The 15,755-nt window shown below is 42.5% G+C and overlaps 1 protein-coding gene across 5 annotated transcripts in view; it reads right to left on the bottom strand.

Moving 5' to 3' along the window:
- Nucleotides 1–634: 634 nt before the first annotated feature.
- The window catches only part of Egfl6 (EGF-like-domain, multiple 6), a 57,912-nt gene continuing 42,791 nt past the window's right edge, over nucleotides 635–15,755 (bottom strand). The window contains exons 9-12 of one of the 5 annotated variants that reach the window (XM_087600174.1): nucleotides 12,714–12,794; nucleotides 7,853–7,957; nucleotides 3,726–3,991; nucleotides 677–1,537 (exon numbers count right to left, since the gene is read on the bottom strand). In XM_087600174.1, the coding sequence (XP_087456300.1) occupies nucleotides 1,427–1,537; nucleotides 3,726–3,991; nucleotides 7,853–7,957; nucleotides 12,714–12,794 (563 nt within the window). In that variant the 3' untranslated portion in view covers nucleotides 677–1,426. Of the gene's footprint in view, nucleotides 1,538–3,725; nucleotides 3,992–7,852; nucleotides 7,958–12,713; nucleotides 12,795–15,755 lie in introns of all 5 variants that reach the window. The other 4 variants (XM_087600176.1, XM_087600175.1, XM_087600177.1 and 1 more) reach the window with 4 other exon arrangements.

Below are 15,755 nucleotides of genomic sequence, written 5' to 3'. Positions count from 1 at the left end.
TGCTTATTTTGAAGAATTTAGTCACCTAAGTAGTGCCTGTCTTCCAGTCTGAATGCAACAGAATTTAAACAGCAGTCCTGGAAAAAAATGAATTCCAGGAAGGACAAGTCATCTTCACTCAGAGAACGTGAGCCCTGTATCAAGGGTGAAATTATCGTTCGCTGTGGACTGTTAAGAAGCTAGTGTTCCTAGCTGGCCTTTCTGGCTATCATACTCATCTATTAGATTTCAGAGAGCCAGGAGTCTGATGGTAGGTGGTGAATCTGGATGAGCGCCCTGTGCTCTTTGCACAAATGCATTGACAAGATTCACCTGTATTATTTTTTCAGGAACATGTGTATAGTGAACAGTCTTGGTGAATATACATATTATCTTCCTTCTGGAAGAGATATGAGGCCCCCCTCTCCCTCTCTACTTGGACAAAGTCTCATGTAGCTCAGATTAGACTCAAACATACTGTGTACCCAAGGATGATCTTAAACTTCAAATCTGCTGGGATTACATGCTGGCACCATCATTCCCAATTTATGAGTTCATGACCCAGGATTTCATGCATGCCAAGCAAGCGTCACACCACATGGCCATTTAGTCAATTTTTAAGAATTTTTAAGATTACAAAGTATTTCAATAGTGAGAAGAATAAAATATGCAGAATTATATACAGAAGTAAACAGAGTCAGTAAAGATACCCTTTTATTGTACTATGACACAAGGTGGTTTATTGGATATGATTATAAAAAATTAAATGTGCAAGCTTGACTGTGAAGGAGCAGGCTGAGCCACATAGGCGCAAATCTATGTTTAATATCATTGTTTCCAAGAAGCACCTTACAAGTTAAGCAATCTAAAAAAATGATTTACTTCATTGGTGTGTGTGTGTGTATGTAGTTTATGCATGTATATCACACATATGAAAATGTCCACAGAAGCCAGAAGGGCATTGAATTCTCTGGAATTGGAGTTCCAGGTGGTTGCAACCCACCATGTGGATGCTGGAAATTGATCCTGGAGAAATGAACACTTAACCGCTAGGCCATTGCCCCAGCCCCAACAATTAACCATTTATCTGTACTTATCTTTTTCTGTTGCTGTTATTCTACAAATGTTATATAGAAAAGTTCACCAACTCGTGTAGGAAGAGCAGACATACTGGGCAGGAGGAGATGGACTGGCATTTCCCCATTTTGTGATATAATGTGGGAAATTCAGAAACAAATGAGAAGGCACAGTGGTACTATATATAAGGCAAGTCTTAGTGCATTTGATAAAAAAAAGGCATCTTATGATAGTATTTCTGTTGGAACATTACACATTGTCAGCTTGTATCTATAAAATGGAAGAGTCCTAGGATATGATATACAAAGATACCACAGAGAAATGACATTTAAAAAGCCACATATGAAGCTATAAAGAAGGACAGTGACATTCAACCCTCCTCAGATAAAAAGTCATCTGGACACAAGCCTGACACCAGTAAGACACCATCCACTGCAATTTCTCCAGTTTTGCCTTTGCCACGCTCTGCTTCAAAAATGACCTAAGAACACAGAGAGAGAATAGGAGGTTACTTCAAAACAATGTTAGCAAACTATTGAATGGCTGTTAGCAAGGACTAAACTTGTCTCTCTACCGTATAGCAATTGCCTTTCATATCAACCCCGCAGCAATGTCTTGATTGTACACAATGTATTTCCTACATGCCAAGTGCTCACAGCGAGGATTCTGTTCGGTGAAGACAGGCTCGCAGCAAACTCTGAAGGATTCTCAAAAGCTCTGTAATTCTGAGTAGGGAACTTTTGGACTTGACATGTAAAGAAATGAAGTAAAAACAATGAAAGATCTTTTATTGTTTACTTTAAAATTTATTTTTAAGTGCAAGCATGTGTGTGTGTGTCTGTTTGTGCATGTGTGTGTGTCTGTGTGTGTGCCCGAGTGTGTGCATGTGAGATCACATGTCCATTATGTGTCCAAGTATGTTCTTGACCTGCCTGTCCATCTCTGAATACTGTGACTACTGGTCTGCCTCACATGGTTTACGTAGTGCTGGGGACTGAACCCAGGGTTTTGTGCACGTGAGCCAATCACTCTACTAACAGAGCAAACCAGACCCCCCTCTTTGTTCTTCTATTGTGTGATTATTGATCTTTCTCTTTCAAGAAGCAGCTCTTGTCAAGGCCCTCGAAACTCAGCAAACTCTTCATCATTGTATCCTATTTGTTCTTTATCAAGTTCATTAACAAACTTCCTCTTAAAAGGGTTTCCTTTCCTTTCAAACTCACTTCTACAGTGAAAGATTAACTTGGCAGGTCTGAGTTGTCCAAAATCTCAACATTTGAAAGAAGATTTTACCCTTGACTGCTTACTCAGAGTCAGCCTCCAAGCCCTTGGGATGGGGAGGGGAACACCCATATAGAAGGGGAGGTGGAGGGGTTAGGGGGCTGATGGACAGGAACCCGGGAAAGTGACTAACATTTGAAATGTAAATAAGAAATACCCAATTTAATAAAAATGGGGGGAAAAAAGAAAAAAAAGTACTTAATCAAGAATGTTTTTGTTTACCTGTAACTTTTAGTCAAGCCATATGGTTTCTTTTCAGAATGTTATTTATGGTAGGGTCCTTGAGTTACGAAATTTCAGTATAGCCTCTGGGAATGCTGGAGGCTGAATAACTAAGGTCAGCTATGCTGGTAATCATGTGGGCAGACGGACCCCTATGAATAGCTTTGAGGGCTTGGAGAGATAGCTCAGTGATAAAATGCTTACTTTGTAAGCAGATGAACCTGAGTTCAATCCCTAGGATGCCTGTCAAAAAGCCCTGCATAGTTATGCACACTTGTAATGCCAGTGCTGAGGAAACAGGCAGATGGATCCCCCAGGCTTGCTTGTCAGCTGGTCTGCCATATTTGGCAAGCTCAAGGCCTGTCTGAAGAAATAAAGTGGACAGGCCTGAAGAACAGTACCTGAGGTGGCTATATTACGGCCTTCACATTAACAAACAGACACATAATACATATCACACACACACACACACACACACACACACACACACACACACACACACACACCTTTGGATACTAAGGTCTGGGTAAGCTTCCCTGGTGTACTTTATGAGTCTTGTCATATGTGGTTGCTGGGAAAATTAAGATCTGCTCAGGGGTCTACTGGGCAAGGAAAACTATATAAGCTTTTGTCTGGTCCTTCCTGGTCTCTGTGCTTATATCCCATTTTCTCTTTGTTGATTTAACATATAAATGTATATAAATAACAACTGTAAATGTAACATTTTTTATCAGTTCTATGAGGCCTTCTAAAGGATCACCCACCACACACACACACACACACACACACACACACACACACACACACGCTCCCCAAAGTGGTTTTGAGAATTCTCAAAAACAGTTCACATGACCTTAAAATAATCACATTCTGGCTGCCATTTGTTGAGCTAAGTTCCATACAGAATGGATGAGAAAACTTTCCTCTGGTTTCTTTGTTTTTGCAACATATTAAAGAACGCACAGCCAGGTTTTCATGGAAGTTAGTAACTCTAACTCTAAGTTAGCCAGATACACCAACGGGCCACTTCCGTAGAACCAGACAAATACCCTGGTTAGTCATGCTGACTAGACAAGTCTTGCTGTCTTTGTACTCCTGAGACCTATAGGCATCAGTAAGTCACTGAAAAAGCGAAGCGTAAGTATGGAATTCCTCTCCCCACTTACACTTTTGGTAGTGTCGATTCCTTGGTACAAAGGGACTTTTCCTGTCTTCCACTTTCCATCCTCAGTTTTAGTCTCCTCCCATGCCAGGGCGTTGTTGCTATTTTTCACGAACACTCGAAGTTTTCCTACTTTGTCCCCAGCAAGCCGGTAATCAAAGAGCAAACAGAAGTTGCTTTGGGGTGTCAAGTTGGGAAGGAGAAGTTTCAATCGGCCAATATTCTTCTTGTGCCCTGCCAGTGCAGGGACTGCCATATAGTAACCCACATCTTTAAGAGAACATCAACAACAAAAAGCTGGGATAAAGGAGCTGACTATACTACGTCAACTAGCTAGAAAAGTGAACAGCGGTCTCCCATAGGAAGTGCTGAGGTCTTTTTACATCTCAATAGAACTGTCGTGCAAACATGGGCCAGGAGGATTGGAGAGTTGAAATCATTTCCTATATAGAGATCTAAGGGTCAGAAAGCTGAGGAATTTTCCACATCCATAAGAAACAGGAATATAATTTAATAGTCAGTCACTAAGCACTGAAGGTGATTTGCAGCTAATGAGTTCTAGAACATTTCCACCTTGATTAGTTGACTCTTAGAATGTATATATGGATTGTATAATTGACTTGCGCTCTTGCTGAGACAAGACGCCCTAGTCAAAGTCACTTAAGGGAGGGTTTAGTTTGGCTCACAGGTTCAAGGATCTGTATGGCCCATGGTGATGGAGGAAGGTGTGGCAGCAGGCACTTGAGGCTGCCAATTCCATTGCGTTTACTAGGAAGCAATGATGGATGCTCTTGCTCAGCTCCCTTTCTCCTTTGTATCCAGTCTTGGACCCCGGCCCAAGGAATGGTGTTGACCTCATTCTCAGTGGATCTTTCCATGTCAATGTAAAGCTAAATAATTCGACATTGACATTCCTGAGGCTAATCCACCCTAGACAATCTTTCACAGGTATGTCAGGTGGTTCCAGATCTTAGTAAGTTGACAATATTAGCCACCACAGGTATGATGGCCATCTACTTTGGTGGATCCAGATAGAAATGTCTCATTGAAATACCCTTTACTCATCTTGTCATAATGATTTCTTGAGGCTCAACCATCATGTGTTAGCATATCATTCTTGAGTTCTGACGTAGGATGACTAGAGTTATATTTCCTTCTATGCTTGCAAACCTAAGTATCTCATAACCTGGGGAAGTGGGCTTTTTGTCTATCTCTATTCTTTTCATTGTGGCTTTGGTGAATTTAAGCAACTCTTTCAAATTATTATTTTATATGTATGGATGCTTTATCTGATGTTTACAAAAAGATAAAGGGGGTATGTTTTATGCAGGTGTGGGGGAAGGGGGTGCCTCTGCATGCCCATGCTGATGCATCCCTTCCCCCTGAGGGACCAGCCACAGATGGTAGAGGGGAGGGGAGTTAAGAGGGTAGTAGGGGCAGAAAAAGGCAGAGAGAGAGAGAGAGAGAGAGAGAGAGAGAGAGAGAAGAGAAGAGAAGAGAAGAGAAGAGAAGAGAAGAGAAGAGAAGAGAAGAGAAGAGAAGAGAAGAGGCCGGCCATGAGCATGTAGAGAGAGATGGGGGAGGGCAATGGGGAGAGAAGGGACAAAGGGGGAAGAGGGTAAGAGAGCAAAAGAGTGAGGAGGGGGCAAGCAGCCACTTTTATAGTGTCAGGCATACTTGGCTGTTGCCAGGTAACTGTGGGGGTGGAGCTTAGACAAAATGCTAACACTATATATATATATATATATATATATATATATATATATATATAACATTACACAGGCATACCTGGTGCCCTTAGGGACCAGAAGAAGAGGACATTGGATCACCTGGAACTAGACTTATAGATGGTTTTTGGATGCCATGTAGGTGCTGGAAATTGAACCCACATCTTCTGGAAGAACACCCATTGCTGTTAACCACTGATCTATTTTTCTAACCCTAACTTAAACAATTCTTACACAACATGGTCTAAAGAAGTTCACAGCAAAGTATCCCCATAGAAGCTGGGAGGAAAACACTGGGGAAAAAAAAACACTGGGGATAGTGTGTAGTGTTCTCCTGCTACAATTCCCAGAGATTGGTGTGTGAGCCTGGCTGACGCTAACTTAGTCTTCACTGGATGCAGACACTGCTGGGTCCTCTTCCCCCAGCAAAAACATAATTCTGCTAGCTGGGCAAGATGATCCTCAGTAATAACCATTTGAAAAAGAACAACACTGATATACTTAAAATCACTCTGGCCATATGCAATATCTTTGCTGTGTAAGTCTGCCATGTGCCTAAGTGTCCAGATTTGCACTCACTTGTCTCCGTTTCTCCGTTTATATTGTTTAAAGTGTAATCTGAGGCTGGGACCTGAAGGAGATTTAAGGATGGCAGCACTTGTGGAATGCTAAACCTAAGGGGTGTATAAATTAGCAAAATATTCGATTCAAGGCCAGCTACTCCTTGGCCAGAGTCAGACATGTGCTATTATTAAAGAGCCTTATCCCTTATTAATCTCTAAGTGTGAGGAGTTAATTTCTCAGTGGGGTGGTATATTATTCTATAACAGCACCACCAAAGTTTGAAACCATCATACCTGTGATGGTTAATATTGATTGTCAGTTTAGAATCACCTATAAGACAAGCCTCTGGGCGTACCTGTAAGAGATTGTCTAGGGTAGATTAGCCTTTGGAATGTCTGTGGGATTATCTATGTTTCAACTGGGTGGGAAAATCCACTCACAATGGGGGCAGCACCATTCCTTGGGCTGGGGTCCAGGACTGGATAAAAAAGAGAGGGGGAGATGAACATGAGCATTCATCATGCAAAGCTCCAGGATACTTGGTGAAGTTTGAATGTCAAATAAGCAACATGTTTAGTTCATACTAAGTCTTTTTATCCCAAATGAAGGCACCCTGTACTTTATTCAGCTTTCCTTGAGTGTTCATCCGTCCAACAATATAAATGTATTCCATGTTTTTCATCTACATTTAGCTTTATAGGGGAAGAGGGGACCATGTTGAGACCTGGTGGAGCTGTTGGAAAGGAGAAGTTATGATGTGAGTGCCTCAGAAGCTGAGAACCTAGGGGTCATTTGCAAATCAGATGTTTGCAAATAGAAGAATTCTCATTGGTGGGCAATTCAATATAAGACAATGCTGACCAGGTGAGATGCCAATCTAGGGACTTCAAGTGCTATAGCTCTGGTAATATCAATAGCTACATTTCATGATGGAAAAAAAGGAGAAACTTGTCTTAGTTTTCAAGACAGTTTCTTCAAAGATGTATTCCGACTTGTTAAACATGTCCACTGCCCTTGAATCTTTAAATCAAAGCTTTCTGACTGCAGGTGCAAGGAAATATCGTGGGAAGGAATCTGTCCTAAGGAAGGATGTTTTAACTCAAAGCTGAGCCTGTACATCCCAAAAGAAATACAATTCTACTGGTGAGGAACTGGAGTCTGGAGATATATTAGCAATTGTTCCAGTTACATGGCCAGCCTTCAGGAGAGCAGAATTCAATATGTGTTCCAAATAGTTTCTGCAAGCCATGTACTCCACCCAAGGGGTTTGGGGGGAAGGTCTATCAACAGAATTGAAGCAGACACCACAAAAGCCAGGAAGTTTATGGCTCAGAAGTAATGTTGAGAACAATCCAAGGCCAGGTGGTCAGAATGAATTCCTTAGGTAACAGCAAGGAAAGCCAAGTTTGAGTTTAGGTCATTAACTTGATACTCATAGTGGTTTGGATCTTCATCGGATCTAAGTGTAGACAGGTCCTATTACCTTTAAAAGATTTATTTTCTATCAAAATGCAAAATGAAGACTTACAGAGAACTGTGGCTGGCAAAGAGGGAGATCTCGGAGACCCCCTTTTTACTCCTCCCCATCTCCCCTTTTCAGAAGGAAGAGGGTAAATATGAAAGACACATGCTGGGACACATTTCCTGGGTTGTGTGTGAGAGAGAAGGATGAGGGGCAAGTCAATGTTACACCAAGTTACTTATCCATCGGAGGCCACCCTGGAAGGTCGAAGGTCCCCAAAGACGGTAAACAACTGTGACCTAAGCCGGGATGGGAATTAGCATCCAGTAGTGACAGCCTTTTCTACTCCCAGAACAATCCGTAGTGAAATTTAAATACCATTGTCTCGATCCGCAGGATTCCAGTCAAAATCATCTTCTCTATCCTGTTTCCAATCACAGACCCCAAGATCAAAGCTGCAGTCAACTGAAATGTTTAAGTCTGCTTTAAAAAACAAAACAAAACAAACACATTCAGAACCATTAAGAGCATTACGAAAGTAGCTAATTTGGAGCACAGGAAGATTAAGGAATGGGTTTAGGAGAGTAGAATATAGATCGAGTTAACAGGCATGCTTGTAGGGGTAGATTAAACTAGGCACACTATTTTAAATTTTACATGTATGCGTGTTTTGCCTGCAGGTAAATTTGTGTACCATGTGTGTGCCTGGTGGCCATGGAGGTAAGTAGAGGGCATTATATCTCCTGGCACTGGAGTCACAGATGAGTCACCATGTGGATGGGAACAGAAGCTGGATCCTCTGCAAGAGCAGCATACTTGTACTTAACCCACGGAGCCATCTTTCCTCCTACCCTCTCTTTTTAGTTACATCTATAAAGGCATTCTCAACAAATTCTGTTGTAATCTTTGAAAATAAAACCGAAGGGGCTAGAAAGATGGCTCTGTGGTTAAGAGCACAGTTTCCCTCAGTAGTGAAGCAAAGCAGGGAAGGAAACAAGCTGATGACAAAACTCAAGCCAGACACTGAAAACAAGGCCATACATAGGACATCTAAGTCACACCTCCCTACACGGCTCAGGTATTCCACAAAAGTGACAGAAAACAGACTCCCCCCCACATCAAACCAATATTTCCCTTGATCTACAGCACCTCCAAACCAAATAGATAGCCCCTGTGCCCTTAAGCAGCAACCTTCCTAATGCTGCAACCCTTTAATACAGTTAGTTCCTTAGGGTGTCTGGACATGCCCCCCCCCCCAAACCATAAAATCATTTTATTGCTACTTCATACTATACACTTGCTACTGTTATGAATGGTAATGTGCATAGCTGATATGCAAGATATCTAACATGTAACCCTGTGAAAGGTTGAGAACTACTGCCTTAAGGCCTTCGGAAACAATTAAAATGATCCAGTCATATACGTTCTCTCCTGGCCCACCCCCTTGACTTTATTCCTACAGAAGCCTTGAAGACTAGTTTTCCACTAGGTCCTCCTCTTGCTCAGTGTGTCCCCCTTCTCTTGGGAGTGTACATAATAAATCACTGTTTCAATGGCATTGACCTCATGTTGTCACCTAGGCACCTCCACTAGTGAAAATCTGATGGACATTTCATGATTCCAAGCAGCACTCTTGTTAGAAATGTGCGTAGGGAATACTGGATCGAATAGGCTGACCTACTGATGGTTTCCAACATTCTTCAGTTTGTTGTTCTTGTTATTCATTATGGCAGGATGGCTGTGTAGTTCAGATGTATCCGAGGAATATGAGTGGACTCAGCCAGTGCAGGACTTGAGCCAGCAGAGGTCTGCATGCTCGCACCTTGGCCTACTGTGTGGTTTTGTAAAGTCGTATGGTAGCATACCTTTCCATTTACTTCTGTGCTATCTTATTCCCTTAAGCTATAAGGACAAAGGGACCCTGGAGCTACAGAGACCAGATGGCTCCCAAAGCCTCACGTATTTGCTCTTTAGCCATTCCCACAGAAGAGTGTGCTGACTCATGAGGTGAGAGAAGGGCAAGAAAGCACTGTGAAAGAGGACAAAAGCCAAGGGGCTTGTGAATTAAAACTAAGGCTGGCCTCTTACTTCGATTTGGGGGATTCAGCTGTTCACACCAAAGGATCAATGAACAGAAAGAGGATAAGCAGCCCCCCTTTCTCTCCGGGGTTTAGAGGTATATCCCCAAATGGCTGAAACTCACCACATTGATAGCATAGTTGCCAGCTTACAGAACTCCACTTGCCACTGCCTCCAGAATGCTGGGATTAAAGGTTTGTATTATCATGGTAGGCCATCCTTTTCTTAGTTTAGTTTTGTTTTTGTTTGTTTGTTTGTTTGTTTGTTTTTGGAGACAAGGTTATTCTGTGTAGCCTTGGCTGTCCTGGAACTCACTCTGTAGACCAGGCTGAACTCAAACTCATAGATATCTGCTTGCCTCTGCCTCCCGAGTGCTGAGATTAAAGGTGTGTACCACCACCGCCCAGCTTCTTAAAAAATTTTAAAATTACATTTTAACTATGCATGGTGAGGTCATAGGACAGTCTGTGGAAGTCAGCTCTGTCCTTCCCCATGTGTTTCCTGGGCATCAAAATCAGGTCATCTGGCTTGGTGACAGGAGATTTTACCTTCTGAGTCATCTTGCTGGGCCATACATTCCTTTTTTGTTTGTTTGTTTGTTTGTTTTGCCTCATCCCAATTTGCCAAATTTCTTTTCTCCACAAACGTCACGTCATTTAATTTTATTATCAAAAATATCTGTCATTGGACCTTCAATGAATCTAAGACTCCTAAGTGACTTATCCAGGCTCCCCAGATACTGAGTGCTAGAACTGAACCTGAATCCCAAATCAAACTGAGACCTATGACTGTTCATTTTGCACAGGTTGAGTTTGGCTTTGAGATCAGACAGCACTAAAAGGGGACAGAATATCATATCTGAGGCAATATGATGGCGATCTTAAAGGGAAAGAGGCTTTCGTTTAAAACTTGGAGAGGAGCTTCATTAAGAGAGGTAGCTTTAAGAGTTGGCCTAGTGGGAAAGAGACACAGCTGACGTGGGAGCATGAGGGTAGAAGGTTCAGAAGAGAAAAGGACTTTAGAAAAACTCCTAAAGGGTAGAACGTGACAGAGAACATGGCAGCCAGGTAGTGGTGACACAAACTTTTAATCTAGCACTCAGGAGGCAGAAGCATGCAGATCTTTTAAGTTTGAAGCCAGTTTGGTCTACAGAGCATGTTCCAGGACGGACAGGGCTACACAGAGAAAACAAAACATGGAAGAGTGAAAGAGTCAGGTCCTGGGTAAGACTACACATTAGAGGCTAATAGGCACAGCAAGGCCTTTTCACTGTCTCAGAAGAAGAACTACAGGGGTGTGTGGTTGATAAATCTGGCCTCCTACTGTGACTCCTACTGTGCCTGACCAGTGACAAGTCGAATGGGAACTAGTTGGGAAGAGAAATGGGACCAGTGCAAATGGGAGGTTCACAAGGAAGGGTAATAGGAATGAAAATTTTATACCTATATATGTGTGTGTGTGTGTGTGTGTGTGTGTGTGTGTGTGTGTGTGTGTGTGTGTGTGTGTGTGTGTGTGTGGTGTGTGTGCATGTATAAAGATGTCATCATGACACTCATTATTATGTACAATTAATAACTGCTAGTAAAATGTTTTAAAATGACCTACTATTTAAACAGTGGCGGTTAGGAGTAAAAGGGATTGCATCCTGGACTAATGTGTGTTTTATCACAGAGGAGAGGATGCTGAGGTAACCTACAGAGTATTTGGTCCTGTTGTCAAGGTAACAAAACAAATAAAACAAGACAGTGATGGCCAGGTCTACAGTAGTGTACCAGAGTCATTAATAGTCCTTAGTAGTGGGAGGCCACAGAACTCTCATCTAGGCTTCTAGACATCTGCTCCCTCTTGAGCCCTTCCCTTGGGAGACATTAGAGTAGACAGGCCCTGAAAAACAGGCAGGACTTCATTATATGGCTTTTTAAAAGCATCATCACTGATGAAATGGGACCTCTCAGTGATCCAGTTATTTTTCATTTGCTCATACTTCCTTAAAGTAAGCCCAATACACCCATTGTTCCACCAACTTGTGTAGAATGGATACTCTTGTCTGTCATTAGTACCACATCTAGAGTGAAGAAATGTTTGTTTATTTATGTCTCCCTGGGTAAAGGAACACAGCACTGGTTCTGTGTGCCACGACATAGTGGGTTTTCTCTTTCAACAAATGGAAGATAGTGCAGGAGAGAGTGAGTGAGCACAGACTCTCCTGGTGTTTTCCTTTCTCTCCCAGGGATTGATAAGGCAGTTTGCTCTGCTTCTTGAAGTCCCTCCCCACAGCTACAAGGTAAGTTTATATAGTACTATCTAGTGCCTGTCTCAATGCTGGCATGTAGACCAGCCCAAGCTAACTCACATGGTATGAAGCTTAACTCCCTGATGTCCCAAACCTATAAAAGTCAGAAATCCCTTTTCTTCTCCAGGTTTCGAGAGAAGGCTCTCTTTCTTCCTTCAAGGTCCTGTTAGGGCTCCTGATGGCCATGATGTGATTTCTCTCCTGAGTTGAACCATCTCTTTCACCTTTGGGAGCCTCATCTCCTATAAAAGGTCTTCCTGAAGGGTGATCTCACTTCAGCTCCTTCCCATGAGCTCAATACTGTTTTAAATTATAAAATCCTTAGAAAAAAAGCAGCAGTTACAGGAATGTGGAGTTTCCAGAAAAGGAGCCAGACCTGCACAGAACATTCTACAAAGGCTACTTGAACTTCAGTGATTGCAAAAGGGGTTGGGATGTTGCGGATCAAGAGCCAAATTATTTTGAGCTAATTTTATTAATAGCCATTCATTGCCTACCTCCATGTCTGACCTGAAATCTTCGTGACTATGGGGTAAATCTTTCTGGGGTGTATTTAACTTAACAGAGTCCCAGCTTCCACAAGCTCCAAGTGCCATCAGGTAGCATCTGGGGGCTAAAGCAGAGGTTCCCACACTTTGCTGGAACCTATCAACCTGGTATTTCAATCACTGCATTTGAAAAATGATTTCATTCATGACCCTCTTTGTTCTTTGCCATAAAATTTAGGAAACTGCTTCCACATTGAAACATGATGTTTGAGGTACCTAAAATCTGCCTTCCTAGGACATGGTCACTCCATTTATTCTTTTTGGGATGAGAGGTGTTGTTTGTTTGTTTGTTTTCCCCCTTAAATTTTTATATCATTACCTTTGTGCTCCTGTTTGGAATTTAGCTCTTTTCTTTGGATGTAGACCAGATCCAAATCCTCTGCTTCATTTACCTTAGGGGCTGATAAAGAACCTCGAACAGTTAGGGAAAAAAAACAAAACAAAACAAACCCCCCCACGTGCATCAAGGAATACATTTAGTGTCAGAACATAGGTTTGCCATGCAGTCTAAGGGCAGCCCACATTAGAATACCATCTTCCTCCCATTTTCTCCCCAGTTCTCTCACCCAGAAGAAGTGTTTTCAAGGTTCCCTCACGTGACCTGAGTATCCACACTCTGGACACACCCCTTCTCACCAGGTATTGGAAAACCATTTCCTTGACATTTTCATTAGGAAGGTTGATTATGTGACTACTGTACTGTTTCTGACCTGGATGAACCTATGTCTACTTATCCCTTGGTAAATTCCCCCTGGTATTCATTAACATACTGTCCAAGTCATATAGGCAAGAGTAAGATATAAAACAGAGTACCTGGAAAGGAGGAAATGGGGTCTCAAGATGAGGACTCAGGGTTAATATACAAATTGTCTTGGAGGGGCTGAGATTTTTTTTTTTTGGTTCTTTTTTTTTTTTTTTCGGAGCTGGGGACCGAACCCAGGGCCTTGCGCTCCCTAGGCAAGCGCTCTAACCACTGAGCTAAATCCCCAACCCTGGGGCTGAGATTTATGGTGAGTTCTGTACCCCAATCTTTGTAAAGAAGGATATAGCAGTCACGTGGTTCATGCAGAAAACTTAAGCTCTTCTGTAGTGTTTTGCTTCTGTCATCTTCTATTTGGACTTAAAATCTTTTGATACAGAGTCTCACTACGTAGCCCTTGCTGGCCTGGAATTTGCTTTGCAGACCAGGGTGGCTTCAAATGCAGACAGATATGCTAACCTCTATGCTGGGATCAAGGAGGTCTAGCTATTTTTGGCTTATTATAATCATCAACATACAACCATGATATTCTCATTTCACAGAGTGAGTCCTGAAAAAGTGCCTTCCATAAAGAACAAGAGAGACGAGAGTCTCATAAGGTCTCACCATTTCCTGAGTGGCAGTCCATAGTCACTGAGAGAGGGAGACGGTAAATAATACCCTAACCACTCCTCTGGGGACTGCTGATGTTCTCCCATAGAAGAATTAGGTGGGCTGGGTATTGGACCCTCACTTGAGTTTCTGGCTCCTCCCTCCTCTACCTCGCAGATATTTGTATATAATTCTGCCCTAACTGCATGTCTCATGGTCTTGGGAGGTAATAGAGTATATAAAGTGTGGTTAGTGAACTGAAGAGGGACTCTACCTATGCACTATGGGAAAGTTGTCATTCATGTGGAGATGAGACTTAATGATGGTGTGGTTGCTTTGGGGTCACCCACACTTCTGTAAACAATCTATCACTCATGCATAGTAAGCAAGCTTAATAAATTCAATGGTTACCCAAGCTAAACTCTGGTAAAATCATCCTCAGTGCTATTTTTGGGCCTTATAAGGGAATTGCTTATTATGTCTCCCCAGGGAAGGAATGCCCATGAAAACAGGTTATAAGAATAAAAACACATGAAAGTAGAAAGGAGACTGATGGTAGCCTAGTGGTGGGGGCACAGGCCTTTAATCACAGGACTCGGGAGGAAGAGCCAGGTAGAGTTTTGAGTTCTGGTCTACAGAGTAAGTTCCAGGATAGCCACTACCACCCAGCATCATGAAGCCTTTTAAAAATGCTGGATGTGGTGGTACACTTCTTTAATCCCAGTACTTGAAAAGCATAGGCAGGCAGATCTCTGAGTTTAAGTCCAACCTAGGCTACATAGTGAATTCCAGGCCAGCCAGGACTACCCTGTCTCAAAGAAAAAAAAAAAACTTTTAAAAAAGGGACAAAAAAGGGAGTGCTTGGGAGACCTGATGATGAGGGTCTTTGATTTGGCAGGTGTGCTGCTCAGAAAATCTGGTAGCCACACAACTGTGCATACTGGGTATTGATAGGGAGGGGCTGTGCTAACCAGGAAGCATCCAGGTAAGTGAACAGGACAGGATTTACCCTTGGGCTTCCCAGAGTGGTAAATCCCATTTAGCACCTCTGGAAGATATTCTCTAGACCTTATAGAAGCAACTTAATTTCTGAGGACCTGAATGCCAAGCCCTGTTTCTTTTTTCTCACTTTAAAACCAATTTTACCTCATGTGCTTCATATGCTAACCCTAGCCCCTAATAGGTAAAGGTCTGAGTGTGAGTAGAGTACAGCATTGAGAAGGAAGAGCGAGAGATAGTGATCTTAGGTGATAAGAAAGGACAGTACAGGCCAAAGGACAGGTGATGAGAAAAACCAGAACACAGGTGCTGAGGAAGGAAGGACAGGATACAGGCAAGAGGACACATGAGTCACAAAAGAGGATATAATGCTATTTTTCCAAGTTTCAGTTCTGTCACTTTTTTTCTTTTTTTCTTTTTTCGTAGTGGATAGGCGCATAAAAATATAATGGGTAATGAAAATGGGAAGCCCAAAGGGAAGCGCCACAGATTCAGAATGGCTGGGATAACTGTAGGGAAGCTCTCTGAGATGTATAGACTTTGGGACTGCATGACTCTTTGAGTGGCATCCTTAGATTTGCTGTGTGATGTTTTTATTTGTGATTTAAAAAGTGGTTGTATTAAAATGTTTTATTCCCTTGTGAAAAAGTCTGTACATTTCAGACTCATGGTATACAGAAAGGGAGCTAAGCTTCCTTCCTTCCTTCCTTCCTTCCTTCCTTCCTTCCTTCCTTCCTTCCTTCCTTCCCTCCCTCCCTCCTTCCTTCCTTCCCTCCCTCCCTTCTTCCTACCTTCCCTCCCTCCCTCCCTTCCTTCCTTCCTTCCTTCCTTCCTTCCTTCCTTCCTTCCTTCCTTCCTTCCTTCCTTCCTTCATGTATGTGAATACATTGCCACTATCTTTAGATACACCAGAAGAGGGCATCGGATCCCATTACAGATGTTTGTGAACCACCATGTGGTTGCTGGGATTTGAACTCAGGACCTCTGGAGGAGCAGTCAGTGCTCTTAACC

This window comes from Rattus norvegicus, chromosome X, assembly GCF_021556685.1.
Source record: "Rattus norvegicus strain SHRSP/BbbUtx chromosome X, alternate assembly SHRSP_T2T, whole genome shotgun sequence".
Taxonomy (NCBI): Eukaryota; Metazoa; Chordata; class Mammalia; order Rodentia; family Muridae; genus Rattus; species Rattus norvegicus.
Note: the sequence above shows the minus strand (reverse complement) of the source record. Positions and strands in the feature narration are given on the sequence as shown.